General features: G+C 44.2%; 1 protein-coding gene across 1 annotated transcript; it reads right to left on the reverse strand.

Moving 5' to 3' along the window:
- Positions 1 to 1,023: 1,023 nt before the first annotated feature.
- Positions 1,024 to 22,254, reverse strand: LOC119383378 (alpha-tocopherol transfer protein). Its single transcript, XM_037651479.2, has 4 exons — positions 22,130 to 22,254; positions 9,284 to 9,417; positions 4,556 to 4,807; positions 1,024 to 1,229 (listed from the first exon to the last, which is right to left on the reverse strand). The coding sequence occupies exons 1-4, from the start codon at positions 22,171 to 22,173 to the stop codon at positions 1,024 to 1,026; spliced, it is 636 nt and encodes a 211-aa protein (XP_037507407.2). The 5' UTR covers positions 22,174 to 22,254.
- Between the last annotated feature and the right edge of the window lie 3,942 nt (positions 22,255 to 26,196).

Genomic DNA, 26,196 nt, shown 5'->3' on the forward strand with positions numbered 1-26,196 from the left:
TCTGGCCTTTACCGTGGTAATGTACGGCTGCGAGTCGCGATCCTGGCGAAAATACGCATGAAGAAGGCCACATTCTTCTCGTCTATTCTGCTGATATATGCAGTTTCGAGAATACAAACATGTCGTTCATAAAAAAAAAAGATAAATTCCGAATGGTCTTTCGAGGTAAATGTAATGAAACTAAAGCTTTCTTATTTTGGCCGTGCTATGCAAGCCAGCAGTTCAATGTAGCGGAAATTCATGTTAGTCAAACTTGCAAGATCTTTCAATAAATTTATTTGAATGAATGAAGATGGAAGGTAAAAAAAGTCCAGCCATGCACAAGATGGTTACATGATTTTGCCGGGGCCCCAAGGAAACGTATGGAGGACCTTAGACAACGTGTAGTAATAAATCGGTCTCAATGTCAGTCATGTTGATGGTGTTCGCAGAAGTGTTCCCAGATCGTGTTCCCAGAATGACTCGACGGAACTTAGCCCTGACAACAAATTACGCACACAAGTGCAAAAGCAACGTGGATAGCGTATTCGCATTAAGGGTCTGAGAAAATGTATTGAAATGCACCTATCCTGACCCCAACATAACAAAACCGGATACTTTGGGTAACGTCACTGAAGTGCCGCTCGTAGCGCCACCATACGTCGAGCACAAGGCCGATTGGAGCGTCAAGGTTGCATCATTCCCAGGGCAAGTCATTTCGCGTCGTCAGTGAGTCACTGACGACGCGAAATGACTTGCCCGAAAATATGTAGAACATTTATCGCGAAACAAAATCGGGGTCTGCACATGCGCAGCTGTTCCTGCATGGTTCCACCGTTGTAAACATTTTCACCGATTTTCAGCAGATTTTCACCGATGTAAACATTTTCGTCGTTTGAATTTGTGTACACAGCTCTAAAGTCGATTACGTTCACCGACAATATCAGTGGTCTCATTGATGTACGCAGGTTAGTTCATCGTTTTACCTTCGCTTGCGCAGCTCTGTGCTGAATTAGGTTCACTTACACAGTCACTGAATGTAATCTATTCACTTGCCTGCATAAGGCTAAATAGCCTTTTGATGACCGGTATCGTGTACTGGGTCAAATGGTAGATGCCGAGGTTCTTAAAGTCCATGACAAACACGACACCGTTTAGCTGGACTTCATCATTGAGAAGTAAATGCTCGACGAGGGCTGTGCCGACACGGAAAAAATTGTCCAGTGAACAGATCCCGCTGTTCCAAGTTCCTGAAAGCAGGGCAGGTGGAAGCGGAAAAACGGGGGCCTTTTTAACGCCAACTTTGAGTATGGACACGATAAAAGAAAAAAAGAAAAGGTTTTACTTTTGCTTTCTACTTTAAGAATTAAGCGTTCCCCTCTTACCATTCCTCCCTCCTTTCAATTAAATGACGATTTAGTTTTTAAGGAATTATTTTTCTGGCAGAGGTGGTTTACTCTCGCACCCCATAGATTTAAAAAACAAGCAAGACTTTTCCTATTAAACGACTGTACAGCCGTTACAGCATCATCTCATTTATTCTCACTGCACTATTGTTCATGCATTGCATTTTTGTATATGTTCCAACGTTTGCATTTTCGGTATGTGCAATTTTCCTAATTATATGGGTGCATTTTAATTTCTTGTGCACTTCCCTGTAACATTCATTTCGCTGTATCTGTGAATTTTGTTGTATCTTCTTATGTTTATTTTTCCCTGTGTAACGATGCTATTATATCTTATCAAGTTGTATTAGTTGTATAAGTTTGTATCAAGTTGTATTAGTTATACCTAGTTGTATTAGTTACACTTTTTATTCGCTGCTGCCTGTACGGTCCCCCAGGTCCCTTCAAGCTGTTTTTGAACAGCTTTTTTGCCTGGGGAACCCCCAACTTTTTGTGTTGGAAATAAAGTTCATTTCAACATTTCAAATAAAGCCTTTGTTATGCTAAGATTAGCTCTCGTGTATTAAACGGTTAGAGGCAAGCGTTAAGAGCCCGAATACTTGAAGAATGCTAGTTGCGTTTACAAACAACTCTCAACAACACAAAAAATTAAGTTGCACTGACAAGAAAATTACCAGCAATTTTTATAGCTTGGTGATAACACTCGTTCCGCTTATTCGATCATGTGTAAAACGCAGAAACGCTTTTGTGAGAGGACCGCTGGATAACTTGAATGACATTATTTTGCATTCGAGCGAGGAAGACAAGCTTTAGTGACTGTTGAAAGCTCAATTTTTCTTTTGAACCTGGCCTTTTTTTTTTTTTACAGAATTTCCCGAAAATCCATATGAGCCGTACTTCCTTTCATCTCTGCTCGCGCAAAGTGTTGTGTCGATGTATATTTTGTGAAAATTATCTTGCGAAATTTACAGTTAGTCTAGGTGTACGTTTATAACCACCTTAACCCTGTGTTCGCTTTTTGTGGGTTCTTTATTTTTTGTCCGCCGTGGTGGTATGGCGATTACCGTGATCGGCTGCTGACCCGAAGGTCGTGGGTTCGATCCCGGCCGCGGCGGTCGCGTTTTGGTGGAGGCGAAATGCTAGAGGCCCGTGTACTGTGTGATGTCAGTGCACGTTAAAGAAAAAATTTTGACCATCTGGTGGTGCGCCTCACAATCATATCATGGTTTTAGGACGTAAAACCCCGGATATTATTATTATTATTATTATTATTATTATTATTATTATTATTATTATTATTATTATTATTATTATTATTATTATTATTATTATTATTATTATTATTATTATTACTCCCTAAATATTTCAAAAACCAAGGTAATGAGTTTCACTCGAAAAACATCTAGTGTGCCATTTTTATATTCTGTCAATTCTGTGTCGTTGTGTAAGGTATGTGAGATCAATGATCTAGGTGTTCTTTTTGATAGCACCTTACACTTTTCTGCTCACGCTAAGCGTGTTGCTTTGCGGGGTCTTCGCACCCTAGGCTGTGTTTGCAGAATGTCTAGAGAATTCCGTTCTCCTGTGCCCTTCCGAAAATTGTACACCGCGCTATGTCTTCCTCAACTAGAGTATGCATCTGTGATCTGGAATGGCATTCCTAATTCCAGCAGCAACGCCATTGAGCGAGTCCAGAAAAAATTCCTAAGCATTTACAACCATCGTTTCGCTAGAAATGACTCTGGATCTCGTACTAACGCTGCTGGATTATTATCATTGCCATCACTTTGCTGCCGACGAAATCGCGCTGATCTGTTATTTCTTTACAAGCTTGTGCATGGTATCATATCCTGCCCTGTACTGCTCAACTGTCTTAATTTCCGAATTCCACGTAAGCTGACCAGAGAGAATAGACCTTTTCATGTAACCGCCTGCCTCTGTGAACATTCGACCATTGGCAGGATACAACGTCTTTACAATGCTTACTTTATGGAGCTCGATGTTTTTCACAGCTCCCAGTCGTTGTTCTGCTCCGAGCTTTGCACTGTACTTACATAGCCTTGTACACTGTTGATATTTTTTTTCTGCCTACGCATAGTTGTATATGTGCAATTTTGTAACGTTTTTTATCCCTGATATTTTATTATGAATGTTTCCTTTGTTTTTTTGTTTTTTTTTTGTTTTTTTTTGTGCGCCAGTACAAAGACCTTACGGTTGTTCCTGGGCACATTAAATAAATAAACGTTTGATTGATTATTATTATTATTATTATTATTATTATTATTATTATTATTATTATTATTATTATTATTATTATTATTATTATTATTATTATTATTATTATTATTATTATGGCCCTACACAAATTGTACACGGCAATATGTCTTCCGCAACTTGAGTATGCGTCCGTGATATGGAATGGCATTGCTCAATCCAGCGGTAACACCATTGAACGAGTCCAGAAAAAATTCCTCAGCATATATAATTATCGCTTTGCTAAAAATGACTCTGGATCTCGTTCAAATACTGCTGAGTCATTATCACTGCCATCACTTCACTGCCGACGAAATCGTTCTGATCTCTTATTTCTCTACAAGCTAGTCCATGGTTTCATATCCTGCCCTGTACTTCTCAATTGTGTTAATTTTCGAATTCCGCGTAAGTTAACCAGAGAGAACAGACCGTTTCATGTACCCGCCTGCTTCTTCCAACACTCTACCGTTCACAGATTACAAACTCTTTATAATATTAATTTTCTTGATCTTGACGTTTTTCATAGTCCACAATCATTGTTTTTATCCGAGCTCTGCACTGTTTTGACATAGTATGGCACAATGTACAAAGTCTTCCCTTCTCCGTCTTTCCGCATAGTTGTACATGTGCAATCTAATTTTTTATTCCCCTTCAATATTTCTCATATTGTCTTATTTTACTCCTCCCCTTTTGTGTTCATTTCTCTTTGTCTACGTGTTTTTGCTCTTTTTATTTCTGAAGACTGTCTGTATTGTATTGTTTATTTTTATTGATTTTTTTTTGCGTGCGCCTGCACAAAGACCTCACGGTTGTTCCTGGGCACGTTAAATAAATGATTGATTGATGTAAGTTCTTTCTTTGAGGTTGAACAGCTAATCAAGATCCCAAAGGAAATAATATATGCATACAATGCTTACCTAGATTCAACAAAATAATGGCCCTTCCTTTGGAGTCTTTCTCCCGAGACAGTGTGACTAGCTTGTGCTTTCGGCACACAGTGTCGAACAGATTAAAGTCCGGATCCAGTTCGACAAATAATTCGGGGTGGTCTCTTCGTACTTTGAAGTACTTCTTGATGTTCTTGAATGCACTGTCGACGTTGTATTTTCGAGCTCGCAGAAACTTCACGAGAAAGGCATCGTTATCCGGGCACTTGAGCCGGGTTTCACCTATAGAAATTCAAGCAAGCACGTGAAAAAACATAAACAAACGAAAACTGTTCTTGTTTTTCGCAGCCACAGGACAATTATAGCGATTTTATATCGCATCTAACTTTTCCTATACCGTCTTTACTACTGATGTTAAACCCCAACAATTATTATTTCTAATATTATTGAAAAATTTTCAGGGTTCCTCTAGAAATCGAAGGCCCCTGCTATCACGTATGTCCAGACAGATATTGGAAACCGCAGACGAATTATCCGCCTCTGTATTACCTACTCATTTACCAGAGGGCAAATGCTTCGAAAACTCAGAAAAGACCTACAATGACAATTAATGCTTCTTTGAAGCACTCAAGCTATTCGCCTGCCAGAGAGAACGATATCGCGGTGGAAATGCTTCATATTGAAGACATAGAGCATACACAATTACAGAAAACATTTTCGACCATTAGCCGAAGACTCGTTGCGGATCCAATGAATAATATATGTATAATAATTATGAGTACATAAAAAGATACATAGTGTCTAAGAAGATCTTGCACGTGCTTACACTTATTTTCACTGCACTATAGAATTTGCTCGAAAATGCAATACCATGCAGCACAGCGAAAAACATTTTGAGTATTTACATTTTTAATGTAAACATGTGGAAGCACTAGTTAAGAGTAGTAATATTAGCAAGTTAGAAATATTCAGGGTGTTTTTTGTACAATACAGATTTTTTTATAAGAACTCTATGACATTCAGGCTCCTGTCGTTGTGGCACATGAACTTTATGTCGAGGCCGAAATACTTTCCTGCAACTAAAATGACACTGACGCAATTAATTACCAAAAATTCGTTAATTAACTTTTAAATGCGAAGCATTGCTTAGCGAACCTTTGGCACTTTGAGCGTTTCTATCTAGGTATCCATCTATTTATCCGCCTACGTCTGGGTGCTCTCATGATCGCCTCCTTAATTTGGCGTAGACCAAAATTGACTTGGTAGGGTAAGAAGACTTGAAGATTATGATTGTCGGGTCATGGCATGAATAACGTGAAGCTCCTGTCGCGTACGCCGTCAAACTCTTTCCTCCAGACACGTGTGGCACATACCCCTTTACCAAGGGCCGCGGTGTACGGGTAGGCGCCACAGCTGATTGACAGATTACATCTACCAAGGAACGGTGAGAACAGACATTGGTAATTTAAATGCGAAAGCGTTAAGAAAAACCGACAACGGCAGTGTTTACCCGACGAATGGAAAGAATAACAATTACGATCCCAGCAGGAATTCTACCACAGAGCCATATGCCAGGTATATAAACAGGTTTGGAAAATACCTTATGCAGGCGTAATGTCGGTGCAACGTTAATTGTGGTTGTGGTGCTGGCTATGTAATATTGCAAGAAAGCAATAAACACTACATATGTACTCCTACGATACAGGCGTCATATCAGATTAACGTCTCTTGTTCCAGCGTTGACTCCGCTTTAATAGCAGTCTAATAAACATTACATTTGTATTCCTATGATTCAGCAAGCTGTATTGAAGCATTGCTCGACCCCGTATGAATACATTAACGAAAGTTACGTGTGATGTTCACGTGATTTCACCATGAAGTGCACTTAGTTTCGATAATACTGACGTATGTACTCTAACGTGAAGGCTGACGTTACGTCGCATGATAAGTTACCCTTTAAACGCCAGTGTTGTCGGCGTGCCTGGTAAGCCCACGATGTGCACACAGCTATTACACTTACAAAAAACATCGATCCACATCGTGACGCTTGGCTCAAAGCCATAAAATACAGCATAGAAGTACTCGCTGACTGCTTCGCATGAAACCGATTCCCACAACGCGTGGGATCTGCCGATTTTTTTAATTATTGGCTTGTGGGCATTTGTTTATATTACAAAGTTGTAGTGCGAGTCAACTTATGGCATACCTATTTTTTAGAAATCACAAAAGTTGCAGGTAGTTCGACATATTCATAATCGAATTTCAAGGGCGAAATCGAAACTGAGCGCTCCCGGCGCGCACAAAGTGCGATGTAACACCGGAATGACACGTGACAGGGAAGTGATGAAATTTGGGTGAAGGCGCGCCAAGGCAGAATCTGGTCAGAAAAACGGCAAGCATTCTGATATACACAAGTAAACAGCTGTTTGCGTGCGATGGGTGAAGCCCATTTCTTTCTTTCTTAAACTATATAGAGGCGCGAAAAACTATTTTGCCTATCTGCAAGAAGAAACGCCACACTGGCCACTCCCGAGTTTTATGCTTCTCAGTCAAAGAAAAGGTTGATATTGCGGTTTTCTTGTGCCTAGTTCGACAGAAACAGGCAAGCACCAAACACTACGCGCATAAATAAGGCGATGCGCGGGCACAAGTGAGATGGCTTGCAGCTTTTGACGGAAACAAAAGGCCGCGGCCCGCTGTCATTCAAATTTCGTCACTCCCATGTGACCGGGGTAGTTCCGGTCTGACGTAGCAGAACGGTCGCGCTTCGTGCGCGCCGGTCGCGATCAGTTTCGATTTCGCCCTTAAAATTCGATTATGAATATCTCGAATTACGTGCAACTTTTGTCATTTCTCAAAAATAGGTATGGCATAAATTGACACGCACTACACCTTTGTAATATAAACAACCGCCCTCAAGTCGATCATTAAGAAGTTAATTAAGGAATTTTTCTTAATTAGTCGTAATAGTGTCATTTTAACTGCGGCAAAGTATTTCCGCCTCGACGGGGAGTTCTGGTGCGAAAACGGCAGGAGCCTGACTGTCGTATGATTTTTATAAGAAATCTGTATTGTCTAAAAAAAAGAAAAACACCCTGTATATCATTAGTCTAAACATGGGCACTGTACATTCAGAAAGCAGGTGTGACGACAGCTCTTGACGCTTTTAACTGATACATACCTAGGTGGCAGAAGCTTTTATCGCCAATGTTATGAAAGGTAGGGGCATTGTGTAATGGACAAGGGAGGGCGCGGCGCGACGCGACGCCGTGCTAGCGACTGCTCGTCGGCCACTGGCGTGCGATTTGTTCCGCCTGGCTGCGCGCGCCTTCTCGCTCGCCTGCCCACACAGCGCTGTCAACGGATGCTTGTTTCCCATTATTTCTGAAAGGAGGCAACCGGGCGGGGACAATGGCCTGCATATCTTGCAAGGCTATGACCCACAACATCTTTTTCCTACTCCTTAGGCTTACAAAGCTTTAAAATTCAATGTCGCAAATGGTTCTCCTACTCAGATGTCTGAGTCATACATCAGAACGAATAATTGGGCCAGTTACAGTCAATTCATCCTGTTTTTACTCTTGCATGTTTCGTTTAAATAGAAAATTACGAGCCCTTTCTCTATAGGGAAAAGGTGGGCAAGCGAAGCTTGTCGTGTGCGTGCCTTACCTAGTATTTTCTTTCTTTCTTTCTTTCTTTCTTTCTTTCTTTCTTTCTTTCTTTCTTTCTTTCTTTCTTTCTTTCTTTCTTTCTTTCTTTCTTTCTTTCTTTCTTTCTTTCTTTCTTTCTTTCTTTCTTTCTTTCTTTCTTTCTTTCTTTCTTTCTTTCTATCGCTTTGCGCAATGCTCCCTCCTAACTTCTTCCTTCCTCCATGCCGGGAATCGGACCTTCAGTTGCGTGTTTTGCAGCGGAACACTTATGTTGCGACAGGCAACAACGACGGTCAAGCGTGCAACAATGAAAGACAACAATGAAATGTGAACAACGTGGAATGATAAGCGACCTCGACAAAAGATCAGATTTACTTATCAGAAACGGCTGATGGTCGACAAGTTCACGTTCGAGGGAGTATCAGCTATTGAAAAACGGCGTACACAAATACGCATGCGACCGGTGCACCTTCGAGGGTCTGTATGCGTACATCCGCCTTTCTGTACACTTGCCAACGCCGGATTTGTCGTGAACTGTATCTCATAGAAGCTTCGCTTAATAAGTCGTTATTTAGTTCAGTTATACCTTGCGCTAGTGCTGTTTGGAAGAGACGACAGTGTGTTAAACTTTATCTAGCATTTCAAGTTCTCATGGGGCGTGCTTGGGACATAAGGAGCCCTAACCACAACAAAAAGTTTCCCGTGTCATCGATGCAATATTACCGCACTTGACACTATGCGTTAAAAGGCAGGGAAATATATGCTTAGGTATACTGCGGTATAGAGGTACGGCACGTAGACGGCTCCCGGTGGTGCAACAGAACAGGTAGTTATGCATGGGCACTGCGAACCTATCAGACGCTTGGGGACGCACTGACATCACGGCGGGAATATTACGTGACCTCAGGGATAGCGGTGCGCTGTGTCGCAAGATCTTGGAGGACACTTGACTTGATACGCGATCACGTACCTCTCGCTGTTGTCCAAGCGAAAAAGACAATGTGTACTCCAGACTTTACACTTTTCAACGCCGGAAACTTGCCGTCAAAAAGCAATCTCCTAGACACCCGTTTGCCATCATGTACGAAAAGCGCATATAAGGATTCACCTGCAAGGAGTTCCCGCAGTTGCAGCTTGGCGTCTTGCTTCATCTTTTCCATTTCTTCCATAGAACTAATGATGCCGTCCTCAAGAAAGTAAGACCCATTGGTTGGAGCACTCGCCTCTTCATTCTTCATGGTACTGAAAAACAAAGTATTGCGTTTGTCAAGTTTAATTCGACCTCCTCAACAGTATATGTGTAAAACTGCTACGAATGACGTCATTCAATTAGGAGTTTGGCATGAGCTGCTCGTGTTCTGCTAATCTTCGGCTCTTTGCCTTTTTTTCGCTATTTTTCATAAGTTCTTTCCTATTCCTTCCGTTTCCTTCCCTTTAATTTCCACTTCTACGTTTCTATTCCTTCCATCTTTAAGCATAAAGATGTATAATAATTGTTGGGGCATTACGTCCCAAAACCACGACATCATTATGATGGACGCCGTAGTGACGGGCTCCGGAAATTTCGACAGCCTGGGATTCTTTGACGTACACCTATAACTAAGCAAAGGTGCCTCTTCACACGAAGACCTCGTGCGTAGTTGAAAACAGCTGCAACCTAATCTTTATCGGGAAAGCTTGGGAGGGTGTTTCCATTGTTCACAGGCGCCTTATCATCCATCATGCGGTTTTCATTCTTGTTTTGGGGTTTTCTTTATTGCTCTATGCTGTATGCCTCATTGCAATAAAGTGCCGTTTGCCTTCAATTGTTTAAGGGCCCCTAAGCCACCCAGAGGTCGAAATTTAGTTGTGGCGTTGCAGTTGTGCACGAGTCTACAGCGAACGCTAGCGCAGTTATACGCGTTTTGTCTGTTTCGCTCTTTCCTTCGCTGCGCTGCGTTCATCGACTCGTCTGTCCACCTCTCCGGATACCAGCCATCACACAGCATGAGCACGCCTCTCAAGAAATTACGGTCAGGACAGACTCACAGGCAGCCCTACGGGCCTTCCTCCAGAACCAACTCCCTCCAAACGTACTGGCTGAGCTCACTACTTATGGACATCACAATCCCGGTATATTAGTCCACCTGGAATGGACGCCAGGTCACTCTTCTTCCTTGGGCAACTCCCGAACCCACGCTGAGGCCTCAACACCCTGGTGTTCCCATACCTCCCAGGGTTGGCCTGACATTTATCTGCCGACAGTGGACCACGCAGAACGCCATAAGCAACGAAGGGCCCGCCTGAAATCCCTCCGAATAGCCCGAAGAGAGCTCCCTAGACCGCCCGAGGCTTTTCCGAGGAAAGAAACCGCGCTCTTGAGGCAAGCACAAACATACTCTCTACCGAATGACTTCACACTGCATAAAATACAACAAGCCCCGAATACACCTCATTGCCAAGTGTGCGGTTCCATACCGACTCTACCCACACATACTGGCACTGCCAACACGCCACAGCGTCATTCACTCTGCTCTAACGTACTTACAAGGGATGCCTGGGTTGCGAATCTGGGCGAAACCACCTCCTCGTGGGCAACTCACCTTAACCACATACTAACCATCTTAGGGGAGGTCAGTACAGCCTCACCCTAGAGCTCAGACCCGGACTTGGGTTTCGAAAATAAAAGATTTCTCTCTCTCTCTCTCTCCGAATACCCTTCCTCAGCGTCCTAGGTGAAAACACAAGGAGTGTGCGCATCTGCTACCAGAGGAGCCCGCGAGCGTCTGTGGTGAGTAGTAGGATTTGCCCAAGTTCTGTGACGCCACCAAAATTTTCAGACTAACGAGAGGTGTACAGCTTCGCTGGAAAACATGCGGCACCGCTGTAAAGGAAAGGTCTACGAAGCTCGCATGTACTCCCACAATGAACGCCTTGCGTGCTTGCGCTCTTCAGTGGAGCCTCTGTTAGAATTATGGTAGATTTGATGCGTGCGTGCAATGGCATATGAGTGCGTGTCGCTGTTTCGCTTATTGCAGCGGAATAATTTTTCGGCACTGCTTGAAAATTGCAGCGAACAGAGCCCGTGTCTTCGTTTTCTGTTCCTGAGCGCGGCTTCATCCGTTGTTCCTAATCAACTCTTATCTTGCTACATCTGCGTCTTGAAACAATTCAGACCGAGCATCTTGCTTCTTCTCCCACCTCTGCTTTTTGACACACTTCGCATGCTACACCAGTAGCAGTACACTCCCCTGGAATACATGCGCCGCTGAGCACAAACCGAGCATGCAGTTAACATCGTCTTCGAGCCGCATCGTAGGTATATATTACCAGCGTCAGTATGAAATGAGATTTCTTTCACGATGACCGTTAACGAACGGGTCATGAATTTGTGCAAGTATAATATTATTTTTGTATATATGCAGTAAGAATGCGCAGGAAAGAAGGAATAACCCCAAAACGATGAAAAGTTTGCTTTATATCTGTAAGAAAATAAGTGTCCACATATATGGACGCTGGGACCACTGGTAGTTGCATTAGGTCCGTCACCCGTCGTCGTCGTGCATGGGACCTAATTTCTCATATACCTAAGAACTATTTTATTCCCTGATCCCAAGACACTTACGTCTCATTCGCTTAGTGTGGGTACCAGATCACAAAGGTTTGACCCTCGATGATATGCGGATGCACTTGCGGTAGCATTACACGATGGTCTAATAATTTCTGCATTGCGGACGTTGGCGTATGTCTCTGCGGCGCGATTCGAAAAGTTTGCCACGTCGGATAACTTCGCTAGATCTCCTTTGTCAGCATCCAAGTTTCCTCATCTTATTTATCCTTGAAAAAATCGATGGTGCTCCAGCAGGAGGGCGGAAATATCAATTAGCAGACTACAATGGCGAGTCCCTCCACTGAACTTTTACCTCCGCAGGTCTGGTCTGGTTGGTTGGTTGGTCGAACTTTATTAAGAGTCCTGAGACACTCGACTAGAGCGCAGTGGGCTCCTCCCACGTTGGGACGGGCAGAGTGAATATCTGCATAATTCCTTTTAACATACAGAAGGCTTAGAAATCAAAAGAAAAGATTATTAGAAGAACCCCCTCCGAATGATGGGCTTAAAGGGGTCATGAACCACTTTTCCAAGTAATGATCTAATGACCTTAATATCGGAGTTTACTGCCTCCCGAATCGATTGCCGCAAAAATTTCTCGAATCGGGGGTTTGGCGCACGCTCTCAGCGCGTTCTCTCTTTTCTCGTGCCGACGAGCGCACTGGAAGCTAGACAGGGAGGGATGGCACGGGGGTAAGAAGTTACGTCAGCGCGCGTCATGAAACGCGATCGCTCTCCCGCTGTGATTCGCACGCGCGAGTGCGGCTACCGTGTAAAGTTAGCAGACTGAGGAGTGCGGCGCGGGCAAGTGGCGACACCCCGTGGCAAGAAGCGCTTCTCATCCGGCTATCGGCCAATAAGCATGCTATGTCTCCGCGACGTCAACGTGCAGACGCCCCGCCCACCGACGAGAGTGAGAACCGGCCTCTGTTTGAAAAGAGGGCGCCTGAGGAAACGGCAACTTCGCGCTCCGCTTGTGGCCTTCACGCGGCGCGCACGACTGTAATATTTTGCAGAGCAGTTCATAGCCATGTCAGCTTTCCGCAGGTTGTGTTTTTTCAACAAGCCCAAGGGGTGCTTCATGACCCCTTTAAAGTTGTAACTTCCGACGGTTGTTTCCTTTGGTGCTGCCGTGCTGGGTTTTAGCCACAGGAACGTTTGCGATGGCGTATGGGATTTCCTTCTTCCTTGATTATATCAATGAGTTATATTGTAAACCATCTTGGGCCGACAGGCACAACCATTCTCTTAGATATTTTACAATAATCTATGGATGCAAGAAATTGTACCCAAGTCTTGGAAGTTTGCTCGCATCATTCCGATCTTAAAACCGGCTAAGACGCCCTTGAGCCTTGAATCCTTCCGCCCAATTAGTCTGACAAGTTGTTTATGTAAAGTAATGGAAAAAAATGATTGATGCAAGACTTCAGTGGTGGTGCAACAGAACCGGTGTATTCTCCAACTACTTAACAGGTTTTAGGAAACAGAGATGCACAATGGATGCAATACTGGACATAGTAACGTATGTGGAGCATGAACACGCCTGTGGTAGTTTGACGGTCGCAGTGTTCTTAGACATCAAAAGGGCATTTGACACAATCAGTCACACTCATGTTCTGCTGAGTATGTTGGAACTCGGACTGTCCGGCAGGTCTTTGCGGTGGATATCTAAATTTTTATCAGGTCGCAAAATATTCATTCAGACGAGCGAAGGAAAGAGTGCAGAACACGATGTCAGACAGGGAGTGCCACAGGGAAGCGTACTCAGCCCTTTTCTTTTCAACTGTGTTATGGCTGATTTAGCTAAAAGACTGCCTTCTAGGTTGAAATACTCTTTATATGCAGATGATGTGTGCATTTGGGCATCTGGCACGGACGTACGGTTAATTCAGATTGCATTGCAAGACGGCATAAATATTATTAACAACTTTTTAAAAGAAAGAGGAATGCTTCTGTCGCACGCAAAGACAGCTGTATTGCCCTTCACCCGTAAGAAGTTAAAAAACTTCAATCTCAATTTAGAAGGCGAACCACTCATGACTGTGACACAGCATCGGTTTCTCGGAGTAATACTTGATAGGCAGCTATCATGGGCACCTCACATAAAGAAACTCGAAAACGAGGTGAATATGCTAGTGAATATACTCCGCAGAATTGCTGGGACATCATGGGGCGGATCTGTATCATCCATGCTCGCTGTTCACAATGCGTTAATACGACAAAAAGTTGCATATTCTGCAGCAGTCTTACACGGCCTTTCCCGCACTTCAGAGGAGCGACTTCAAAGACTATTAGCTAGGGGACTGCGCGTCTGCCTAGGTGTTCCACGAGCGACTTCCAGCAGCCTTGTCATAGCTGAGACTCGACAAGCACCCTTTCCAGTCATGAGAACAATCGAAACATGCCGCCATTTTTTTCGCTTACAGACGCAACACAAGGATCACCCATTGGCACTGGAGATTTTTTCGAATGGACAAAAGCAATGCTCATGCAGAAATACAGAGTAATGTACATATATTACCAAGAAATGAAATTTGGAGCTCTGAAATGGACTGTCCTCCATGGCTACTTGCAATACCAAGCATTGAATTCTCAGTAGATGGCATTATCAGAAAGAGAGACATGTTCATCCAAGCTGCTCAACAACTAGCTCTTTATCAGATACACATGCGGTATCCAGGGTACATACAGGTTTACACAGATGGCTCAAGTATCACAACGTCTTCAACATCGGCATTTATCATACCACAGCTCAATATTCAGGAATCATTTAAATTATGTCGTACGACGTCATCTACTACAACAGAGCTTTTCGCTATTCTGTATGCTATAAAGTTTATAAACTCGGCAGCAGACGCGAGAAAATGGGTACTTTTCAGCGACTCACAGGCCGCATTAAGATCACTCTCGAGTACAAACACGGCAGTAATTAGTGATAGCATGACATACGAAACGCTGAAAGAGCTCACCAAAGCAAGCAAGGCACAACATGAAATCAAATTCCAATGGATACCTGGCCATTGCAACATTCCTGGAAACACAGCTGCCGATGAAGCGGCACGACAAGCACATCGTAAAGATGTTACTATTTCTTTATCAATTTCGAAAAATGAATTGCGTGGTCTTATAAAGGCTACAACTTTCAGAATGAGCAAAACTGCTTGGTTTGACCAAAGTACAAATAGCTGTGATTTATATCACATCGATCCATTCATTGAATTCAAAATTACGATAGCATTAGATAGAAGTATGGAAACTCTTATTCACCGATTGAGGCTAGGCACCGCATACACAAAACATTTTTTGCACAGAATTGGTAGAGCTGAAACTCCCGAATGCGAATGTGGATTTATAGATGAAGACGTATGTCACCTTCTCATAGACTGTCCACATCATGACACGCCGCGACGCCGTCTTAAATCGGAACTGTTGGCATTAGACCGCAGACCGTTTAGCTTGAGGAAACTTCTGGGCCCGTGGCCAACTAGAGTTTTACAGACGCAAGCTTTAAAAGCGTTAACACGTTTCTTACAAGACAGCGGCATTGCTGACAAGTACTAAGACATACCGAACTTTCATTTGTATAACACATGTCGTACTTATTATGCGCACTCTCATATGACACCCATCATATGTGTGTGCTGAAGTGAATAACGTATCGACTGTTATGTATTCACGAGCGAATATATCTTCTTAAAGACCAGACGTGTGCTCTGCTGTTTTGTGCTGGTCGGACCAAATATTAACGACGGACATTATCAGAGACTTCATTCGCTGTCTTTGGAACATTTCTTTATCATTTTGTTGTGATATGTGCCTATAAGTGTGTTTTTGCACATGTGTGCCCGAGTGTTCTATTTTACATGAACTGCCTTGTATGTTTTACTTTAAGATATGTGTTCAAGTTTCACTCAAGGGCTAAGGAGTAGCCGGCGCCATAATTGTGCGCCAACATCTCCTTATATATCATATCAATAAAAAAAATATTTGTAAATATCTTTAGAATATAAAAGTTTAGAATATAAAGTTTCATTTCTAAAACAAGAACCACTCGTTTCATGGCCGATCCCCCGCGGAGGATTGCGCCAGGCTACGTTACTGAGGAACAACCAACCTGTCAACGCAGTTTGCTTGCTCGAGGTCCTGCTTCAACGCATTAATCATTATCACCCTCATCACTTATCATAATCGACGTCTTCGTTATCAGTTCAATGCATTCATCATCAGTACAATCGTCATCATGATCACTCATGGAGGCTGTGCTTGTTAACGGTTCTGCTTCAGCACGTTGATCATCATTCATTATTGCCATCACCAACTCGTTCGTCGTCATGTTCAACGCTTTCATCATCACCGTCATTCCCATTCAAGGCGCATTTATTTGCCCACAGCTCTGCTTCAGCGTGTTCATCGATCACCTTTGTAAAATGCGTTGGTCGTTACGTTAAAATTGAGCGCTTTCATAATCAGCGTCGTTCAAGAGGCATATTTTGCCGATAGCCCTGCTTCAACGCGTTTATCATCGGAGCTCTCCAAATCAGAACATTCGCTTTCGCTAGATAACTCGAAAATTATGGCATGCATGTCTGCATCACTTAGCCAGCATCGCGAATAAAGGAAATGAATTGTGGACACAACTTCTAAAAGGCGTATTTAGCCATATTAGGGATAATAGTTAACACAAAAGTGTTTTATGCTGGGGTCCACAAAGACTTCAGTGGCGTATTTCCGTCATGGAAATGACGTCGAAAAAGTCGAAAAAATGCACACGAACAGATTACAAAATAAAAGTTCCGTCAACGGGAGTCGAATCCACGATCTCTCGGTCCGCGAAAACCACGGAGGAAAGAAAAAGAAAGGAGGAAGCATTACGTCATGTGATTGAAACCCGCCGTGTCGGCCCCACACGTGATCAAAACGTCAGAGCCGGCGATAAGGTTTAGTACTACCGGTGGCGTTCTGTTTTTGAACCTCCTCCGTGAGCCTTCCGTTCTGCACCGTAGAAGCACGCTTCAATCAAAAGCTACCGGGCGCCATACCTCTCAGTCTCGGCAAATCTCATTTCTTACGTGATCTTGACGCAAAAGGTCACGTGTTGTGCCAATGTAACTGGCTTCGAAACAGGTTGGCTTGACAAGGATGGTTGCGTGACGTAATGCTCCCTCCTTTCTTCTAGAAGAAAGGAGGGAGCATTACGTCACGCAGCCTCCATGGCGACAGCAGATGCCGGGGACGCTTCAAGAATGCACCTTTTATATCACACATTTTCCTCTCACAGTGCTCTAGGTCGGCGGGGTGGTGTCGGCCTCTCAGAGCGGTAACGTGAAGTAATCTATCTTGACTGTGGTCTCCGCGATTAGCTCCTGCAACGCGTCGTTGCTACGCGTCCGTCACATTCGACACGTTTCCAAAAGGAGAAGTGCACTTTTGTTAATGCCTTAACACACCGCGAGGTGGCGACCTTAGCCCAAGCGTCGGCCTCGCACATAGCATCCATCGGTACCAAAAATAGCTCTGCGACGCGCGCCTGCATCGCCTGGCTGTAACACTGCCTTCCGCGCTTACGCTCGCCCCGAGAAAAATCGCGGCCGGGCTACCGGGAAGATACGACGCGCATTGTGTTTCCCTCTATTCGAGCCGTGGTGTTCAATAGCTCTTTACCATGGCAACTTTAGTCCAAGTTATGCTTCCAGTCAGCAACGCTCTTCGCTGTCACACCACTTTTAGGGGCGAAGCTCCTTAAGGCGGCACCCGTTCGTCCCTCGTAGTCGTCGTCGTCGTAGTAGTACTAGTAGTAGTAGTCGTAGTCCGTAACAAGTCTTACGCTTTGACCTCCAAGGTGGTGCCGGTGGGAGATTTTTCCTGTGCGTTGTTGAACAATAAAAAATTCGCAGCGTGCGCGTTAACTAAAAGCCGAATTCTTCTGTCTCTCATTCCCCATTAGCAGCCATTGGCATGTTCCAGTAGGAAACGTTAGTAGAAGTAGAAGTGTAAGTGTTAGCTAAAAGCCGACTTCTTCTGTCTCTCATTCCCATTCGTAGCCATTGTTTACCTCCAAGGCAGTGCCTGGTGAGATTTCTCCTGTGCGTGATTAAACAATAAAAATTTTGTTCAAAACGCCGTTGATTGATGAAATAAACCAACGAAAGACGCCAGATGTTTTGTAAAAGCAGAACGAAAGAACGCCAGATGTTTCTAAAGCAAAACGAAGAGACGCCAGCTGCTTAACGAAAGACGCCAGATTTTTCTAAAGCAATGGTTTTCTAAACAATGAAAATTCACAGCGTACATGTAAAATTAAAGTGAGCTGCAAGTCGTCATAACTCATCGAACCTTTAGTATAAACGCGCCCGATCTCACGTCGGTGATGATGTACTGGGCAGAATTCACGGAAGATTCATGGTTTACCGATGAACCTCCGCAGCTTCGCCCACTCATCATCATTCACTCCGTGGATATGCTGTGATTTTTTTTATTACGCTCTCACCGTTAGCTACTACAACTACCACGATGGTTTGTTTAGTCATTGATCATGGGCGTTAGTTGTTGTGATGGAGATGTACCACCAAGCATCAGCGTGGGTGAATCCACGTTAAACGGTGCTATAGCTGCCAAACACCAACAGACATTGTGCAAGCTCTCGTATATCAATGTACAGTAAACATTCAACTACTTCTGTAAGGGCACGTTTTACACAAGGGTTCTGAGGTGGGCTAGTTGTCTCATGAACATTGCGGCCAAACAGCGCAGACAACGGGACGAAGGACACCCAGGACACAGAGTTGATAGTCAGCGCTGTGTGCTGCATGTTCTTCGTCCCGTTGTCTGCGCTGTTTGACCCCAATGAACCCTTTTTACTTTCGTGTTATACTGATTCCTATGACGGAGAGATCAACCATGTTTTGTTTTGTTTTTTAGCAGAGCCGCACGGCATCGAAGCGGGTCCTACTACCATGCGGCGTTCTATTGACTTCGCACATGTACTCGCTATGCCTGGCGTCCACAAACGCGGACGCCGCAGCGACAACTCAACTTACAACACTTTGGTCGCTTTCAGTGCAACAAAATTTAAATACAAGTCAGTTAAACCCTTCATTTTCTAAATAAAGCAAAATAATTCAAACACTTTTAGACATTTAAGGCGAAATTATAAAACAAAATGTAAGCGTAGTCCTCGATGGGCGACTTGAGGAGAACACGATTGTGCTGTGCGCACTTACCGCTGTCTCTTCATAGGAATTGTCATATGAAGACGGTTTTATGAATTAATGAAGTAATGACAACATTTCAAATCGATTTTTAAGGCAATGCATTGGATAGCTTAAACACACTTGGCTAATACATTTTGTCCACATATGCGGACGTTGGAGTACAAAAGGCTAAGAAAAAACTGCCCAAGGTATGGCATATATACGTACCTGTGAGACACTGCGTGTACTTGCGACCTGAGCCTAATATGTCAGCCTGTATTGAAAACTCTCGCAACGTCGGACGGAGCTCGATGTGTCCGAACTGTCAAGTGAGAGCAGTTCGTGCTCTCGGGTGACGTTTAATCATCAGTGTGCGAGCTTTCTCGCGCCCTTCGAAAAAAAACGCCAGGCCTGCGCTGAACCCGCAGCACAGTCACAGCGATAGTTGGAAGATTTTGGTTGGTTGGTTGGTTCCTTGGGGGAATAGCCCAACCCACTTCGGGGGATCGGCCACGAAGCGTGCGGCAGTAGACTTTGTGAAAAAATAAGTTAAAATGAATATGCGAAAAAGATAATTTATAGTAAAGAAAAAAAAAATGTTTGGGCAAGCGGCGTTTCTAGAGCCCGTTAAGCTCTCTTGGGGCTACAATACAAGTACACTAGAAAGGTACCCACTACGCCATAAATCACAATTTTTGTGAATTTGGGAAGCATCTACTAAGCCATTATTCGTCATTCTGCGGAGAAGCGAGGCACCAGCTACACGTCTGTAAGGCATTATGTGCACTTTGTTGACGCGACGACTGATGACGACGAAGAATTATGGCTCAGCCCTTTGTAATGGGTTGGAATCTTTAAACGGGCCACCAGTTATGAAATTTGCATTGGGTGACGCCCGGTCGCTATTTCCCTCTCCCGTCATGCTGTATAATATCCGTTGACGTGGGAGAGAGACGGAGGGGGGGCGAATAACTTTACTGAGACCCCGAGGAAATGGATCATGCGCTTATAGGCTTCCTTGGCAACCAATACAAGTGCACTTGCGAGGAACCCACTACGCTATAAATCATTGTGATTTTACTGAGACCCCGAGGAAGTGGATCATGCGCTTATGGGCTTCCTTGGCAACCAATACAAGTGCACTTGCAAGGAACCCACTACGCTATAAATCATTGTAATTTTTGAGAAGTAGGGCAGCAGGCACTGTGCCATTTTTCGTCATTCTACGGAGAGCGTTGGTACCTGCTAAACGCATGTAAGGCATTATGCGCACTGTTGATGCTGTGCCTGATGACGATGAAGAATTATGGCAGAGTCCTTTGTAATGGATTGGAAGCATTCAACAACCAACTCGTTGCGCAATTCGCATTGTGTGACGCCTGGTTACAGAATTCGCGTTGTGCGACGCTTGGTGCTTATTTTACTCTTCTACCACGCTATATTGCATAGGCTAATGTGGTTCCTTCCCGACATGAAGCCTGTATAGGACCTTTTTGCAAAGCAGTTTCAAGCACCGGCATGGCTCAGAGGTTGAATACTGGGCTCCCACGCAGAGGGCGCAGGTTCCAACCTCATTCCATCCTGGAATTTTTTTCTTATTTCGTTTTTTTTTTTCCTTATTTCGAGCGATACTGGTTACGGACACCGGCGGTGGCGGCGGACAACTACGACGCCAAAAACGGCCGGTGAAATGATCTCATAACAGCTTTCGCTTGTAAAACATGGCTTTCGGTCTCTCTTAACCTTGACACGCAAATATACAGAACAGCCGAATAGGCAGAGTTTCCATGACTTGCCCCTTTCTCTATGTATCTCTTTCTCTGTTCGTTTGCTAACAAAAAAAGGGGACGTTGGCGGGCACACATTCGCGTTTAACAACATGCCGCAATACATGCAATGAAATACGACGAAATAAGGTTTTCGAACCGCCACAAACAATGGGGAAGTGACATGAAACGTATTTCACAATGCCTCTGCTATGGCGTACGCTGTTAAAAAAATAGAAACAAAAGAAATGGTACACTATTTGCTGCCCCTGGAGAGAATCCATTGCAAAGTTCAACAAACTGCAAAGTTGCTGGTGCGGTCCCTGCCGTGGAGGCTGGAGTCCGATTTGTGCAAGATGCCGCAACACTGGAGTAGTTAGATTTACATACTCGTTAAACAAATCTCGGATGCCCAGAGTTAGTCTGTAGTCTTCGGCGTGCCTCCAATCAAATCATGATTTTCACACCACGAAGTTTTTTTTTCTTTTTGCATAGAGAAATTGTAGTGAATGAGAAGCTTGGCGATTCTGATACCGCTGGTACTCTGTTGCCATTGGAGCAGCTGGATAGGCCCGAAAGGGCAATCTCTACCTAGGTAACCAGGTTTTTGGAATTCTGTCAAACATTCGGGGTCGCATTTAAAGGCTCGTATAATAGGGAAGAAAAAAGCGAAGATTACTTTGCACACGCTAATGTCGATGCTATAACGAATCTCGATTTGGGCACGACTCAGTTGAGAACAATTCTCACAGTTCATAGAGATGTAATTTTAAGATTAGAAAAAAGCCACACCCTTGTCGCATGTTATATGCCACGTTTACAAGAAAGGGTACGTACCGTCTCGTTGTCGCTTCACGTCCTCCTGTTATTTATCGCAATCTAGATGTCGCGTCTCGTGTGCTTAGCGCCTTCACTATGTTGACAAAGACTCGCTAATGACACCCACCTGTACTTTGTTAGCCAATGCACTTCCTCTTCAAGAATCGCGCATTCGTTTCTTGGCCCAGCGTACAGCCGCTCTCCTAAGCCAACTGCGAAGCCGCCGATCTCATACCTCCACTAACGCGACGTAGACACACTCTCACGTTGTGGCCTTGACATCGGGCACTCGCTCACCATGGCTCCCTTTTTGAGCCCGTTTATCTCTCCATCTCTAGCACGCTGTCATCAGGTATAGTATAAAGTATCGTTTATTTACGCCGTGAGATAAAGCCATGCTCCAAGACGAGGGGTTGCTCCGAAATCGAGAGACCTCCTAACGCGTAGGGCATCAGAACGAGGCGTTAAGCTTGAAGACTAACAAAACCTTGCTGTGGGTAACAGTTCTGTTTTCCGTCGAAACGCCGGCCTCATAAAGTACGCGAGGAGATGAGGGGTACTCAGTGCTACAAGAGAAGTCTTCCACGTACCTGATCGACGTAAACCGTGGTGGATGGTGCACGGCCGCCGCCATGGTCGATTAGCACGTAGATCTACAGCTCGGACAGCGCGCGTCTCTCTCTCCCCTTGTTATTGTTGTTGTGCGGGCATTTTCCTTCGGCGCTTGTGTTGCTGAGCCAACACTTTCTCTCTTCTCTCTTTCCGGTTCTGTTCGCTTGAGCGGACGCTCAAGGACTATGGTGCACAGACGACCTTCTCATGTCTGTGCTCTTGCGAATGCATATGTGTTTGTTCTTGTGCGTGCGTAATTAATCACGGGTAGGCAAGTGAGACTAATGTTTATGTCCTACATATAAACTGAACACTGCATATACGGTGTGCTCAATATATTTGCAGTAAGCAAGTGCGCGTAAGTAAGCAAAAGAAAGGGAATCGAATGCACTTCCGATCGCGCTCAGTTTACATTTAGGTTATCGTTCTCTGCAGAATTTTACCCTGACAAATCTGTAGCAGCACTTTGAAAAGCGTGGAAGGTCGAAACCAACGTTAACAATGTGATCATACCCCGGAAACGACTACGCAGATAAGAGACTGTAATACGGTGTCCTGATGAAATTTCCTCAGAGCGAGTCGCGGCACAGCAACGGCTTCTGTGCGTGAATATTGTGGTTGTTGCGATGCAAAGCTACACTCGAGTAGTTGTCCTTGGCTCGCATTTTGCCACGTCGTCGCTTTTGTGTTTTTGTTAGAACGCGTTACAGCCTGGGGCGCTGCAGCTAGTATCTCAACCTGAATCAGTGGCATTGCAGCGTGTTCCCTTCTCTGGCTGCGCTGCACCTTCAAAAAAAAAAGACAAAAAATAAAAGGAGAAGAGCAGAAGACTTAGAAAAAACGTAGTGTTTGATGCATGTCCAGCGCTTCCGAGGAAAAAGGAAGAAATTGAGCATATAAAAACAGAGAACGGCAGAGGATGCGCGCTTGTCTAAGCAAAAGGAAAATATGAATAAATGAGGTGAGTGAGTGAGTGAGTGAGTGAGTGAGTGAGTGAGTGAGTGAGTGAGTGAGTGAGTGAGTGAGTGAGTGAGTGAGTGAGTGAGTGAGTGAGTGAGTGAGTGAGTGAGTGAGTGAGTGAGTGAGTGAGTGAGTGAGTGAGTGAGTGAGTGAGTGAGTGAGTGAGTGAGTGAGTGAGTGAGTGAGTGAGTGAGTGAGTGAGTGAGTGAGTGAGTGAGTGAGTGAGTGAGTGAGTGAGTGAGTGAGTCAGTTAGTCGCTAAGTTTTGAAGTGAAAACTAACACTCTGAACTCGGCACTCAAGGAGCTGCCAACAGAAAGATGTCAACCTTTTTCTGGCCCATTACTCATGTGTGCAGTATTTATTTATATACTTATTTATTTATTTACTTAAAAACACCTTACAGGCCTGAGATGAGGCAATATGTAAGAGAGAGGGGGAGGGGGGCAGTACAAAAGCTGAACTTCCGTAGTGCTTTCATTACACCTCATGTTCTCAGAAGAGAGCCCAAAAACTAATCTACGTATTCTTCTCAGGCCTCCAGAACAGCTGACGACTCTGACGACAGCTGAGGTGATTTTGATAATTCGAAGGAAGAGGGGGGGGGGGTGCTGTTCCTGCATGTACACTTCTTTTTTTTTCTCTTCCACTCATCGTAACTCGTTGTTTTTGAGTGTGTTTGAATCAATCAATCAATCAATCAATCAATCAATCAATCAATCAATCTGCATATGATATTTGTTATACGCGTGTGCAGCTGTAGTGGTACCGTGCTGATGAAAGCTCAACGCAATGAGAAAGAACGTCGATAGTATGAATGCCGTTGCCGCTGTCTCCTTTTGTCCTTTCATTTCACAATGAACAAAACAAGAACGAAATGGCAGGCACGTTATGCATCTTGATTTATACGCCTTGTCACTTCAACATATACAGTAAGTATGTGTGATTTGCTCAAGTGAGAAGAGAAGAAATATTAGAGAAAGAAAGACAGGGAGGTTAACAAGTTCAGGAAAACCGGTTTCCTACCCTACACATGGGAACAAGGTGGGAGAGATTTAAAGATGGAGAGGAAAGAGAGGGTGGATTACCCATAAATAGACGGACGTGAATCACACGTCGAATCGTCGAGCGTCCTAATAACAAATCAACTCATTAATGTTGTTTAATTCCTTCACAAGTTGAAAATGCGAAATTGAAGCCTCAGACTAGTGAAACCACATCTACTCAGTGGAATTGTTTGGACAAACAGCACCTTTGAAATATCAATCCCGAAAATTTAAGATGTGTTGTTGTTAGGGTTGTGACCATTTTCAAGTGCTTCAAGCTTTCGTTTGGTAATCTTAAGTAGAACGCGAATGTGCTCCGAAATACATATAGGGTCCCACTTTTCAACCCACTCACTTCAGCTCGTCAACTAGGTATCTGAAAACAATTTGATAGATACGGCGCTTGGCTGAGAGCGCTGCACGCTGTGGTTGTCGACGAGCTTCTGCCTGACACCGACTTCTCCAGATTACGTACATTGTGGCCAAGACTACCAATTGGGCAAACATGTCGTTATTCCTCTGCGACAGCGATGTAGCTCTAACTCCAAACATCCGCCATACAAGGTGCCCTACACTTATAGTAATCACATTTGCTCATTTCTTTGACGTTAAGAAATTTCGCGTGACTGTGAGAGTTGGTGCTCCCATACAGACACATATACGTGTTGGTTTGAAGTCGAAAACTTGAACGTCCTGGCAAATTTAGTTGTAAATTCTGACCCCACTTCTCAGCCAAAGGACATACTTTCCGTAGGAATGACGAACCTTTAGTTTTCTATATGCGTGGTATTTGCATTAACACAGAAAAAGCACTTATGGCTCAAAAGGAAACCAGCTTGCACGACTCTCTCAGGTGATTGACAAGCGCGCCGAGGTTTTCCGGGTGGAGCTTGTGTTTATTCTCAGGTCGTAACCATGGTGTAACAGGTGTTGTAACCGACTATACATGGTTCCATTTTTTAAAGACGATAGTCTTTCTTGGGATACTTGAACGCAGAAATTTTGGTCTGTCTGTTTGTCACATGATTCAGCCACCTCACCAATGTTTAAGCACTTGTTGAAAGCCCAGCCATCTTGAACTGGTAGCTGCGTTCATACTTGGGAACATTGTTGATCAAAAAGCAAATATTAAGCGCTATCTGAGGCGCAACATCAATACGTAAGTATTAGATGGTGTGTTCCTTTACTATAAAATATATATACACGTAATTCTAAAGGTCCTAGTGTTTCTTAGGCTGCGCTGAAAATTCGACGCTATGCATGAAAAAGCCCTCTGCCGACGATATGGTGCTGCCACCTGGCAGTGGCCCTGGGAACAGCATCACGGGTGGCCGCGGATGAGACCAGGACTCATGTAGTACGGCCGGCAGAAGACTATCGTCTTCGAAGCGAAGTGCGCAGATACGCGGCCAATTTTTTTAGATGCGAAGCATCTTATGGCGGAGTTCAAACCGGTGGTGTGCGGCGTGACCACCCTTACTGCGCATGCGCAAACCCTCTCCACACACCTCATCTCCACTCCCTTCCCCTCTCCCCCTTTCACCCTCTCCCCCTCTCGACTTCAACCTCTACCATCCCCCTCTCCACTTCCACTCTCTCCCATTTCCCCTCTCCACTTCCCCCTCAGCGTTTCGACATGCCGAAACGCTGCTTCGCATCGCCTCATGGTTCCCTCCAGCGGGAGATGGCGTGATTTTTTTTCTATAAACATGCATTATGCTTTATTTTTTTTTTCTTTCTAAGTTATAACCCTTTAAGGAGTTAAATTTTTTATGAGTGTGCAATACGCGCACTCGTCTCTGATTACGCAGTGACATGGCGAAGTAAATTTCGAGCAGTAACGTCCCGCGCAGAAAGAGGAGCACGTACAACAGGAAGCTTTTTATTGTCCCTTTCCTTTACGTGTTTTTGCGTAATGTGATTGCGTGACTTGCATGTACAAAATGAATCGCCAATTTCGAACCGACTGTTTATCAAGCAACAAGGTATCGTTTTTTTTTTTTCATTAGAAGTTTTATTTCCGACACCTGTTTCAAGTCC

Source organism: Rhipicephalus sanguineus, chromosome 2 (assembly GCF_013339695.2).
Source record: "Rhipicephalus sanguineus isolate Rsan-2018 chromosome 2, BIME_Rsan_1.4, whole genome shotgun sequence".
Lineage (NCBI taxonomy): Eukaryota > Metazoa > Arthropoda > Arachnida > Ixodida > Ixodidae > Rhipicephalus > Rhipicephalus sanguineus.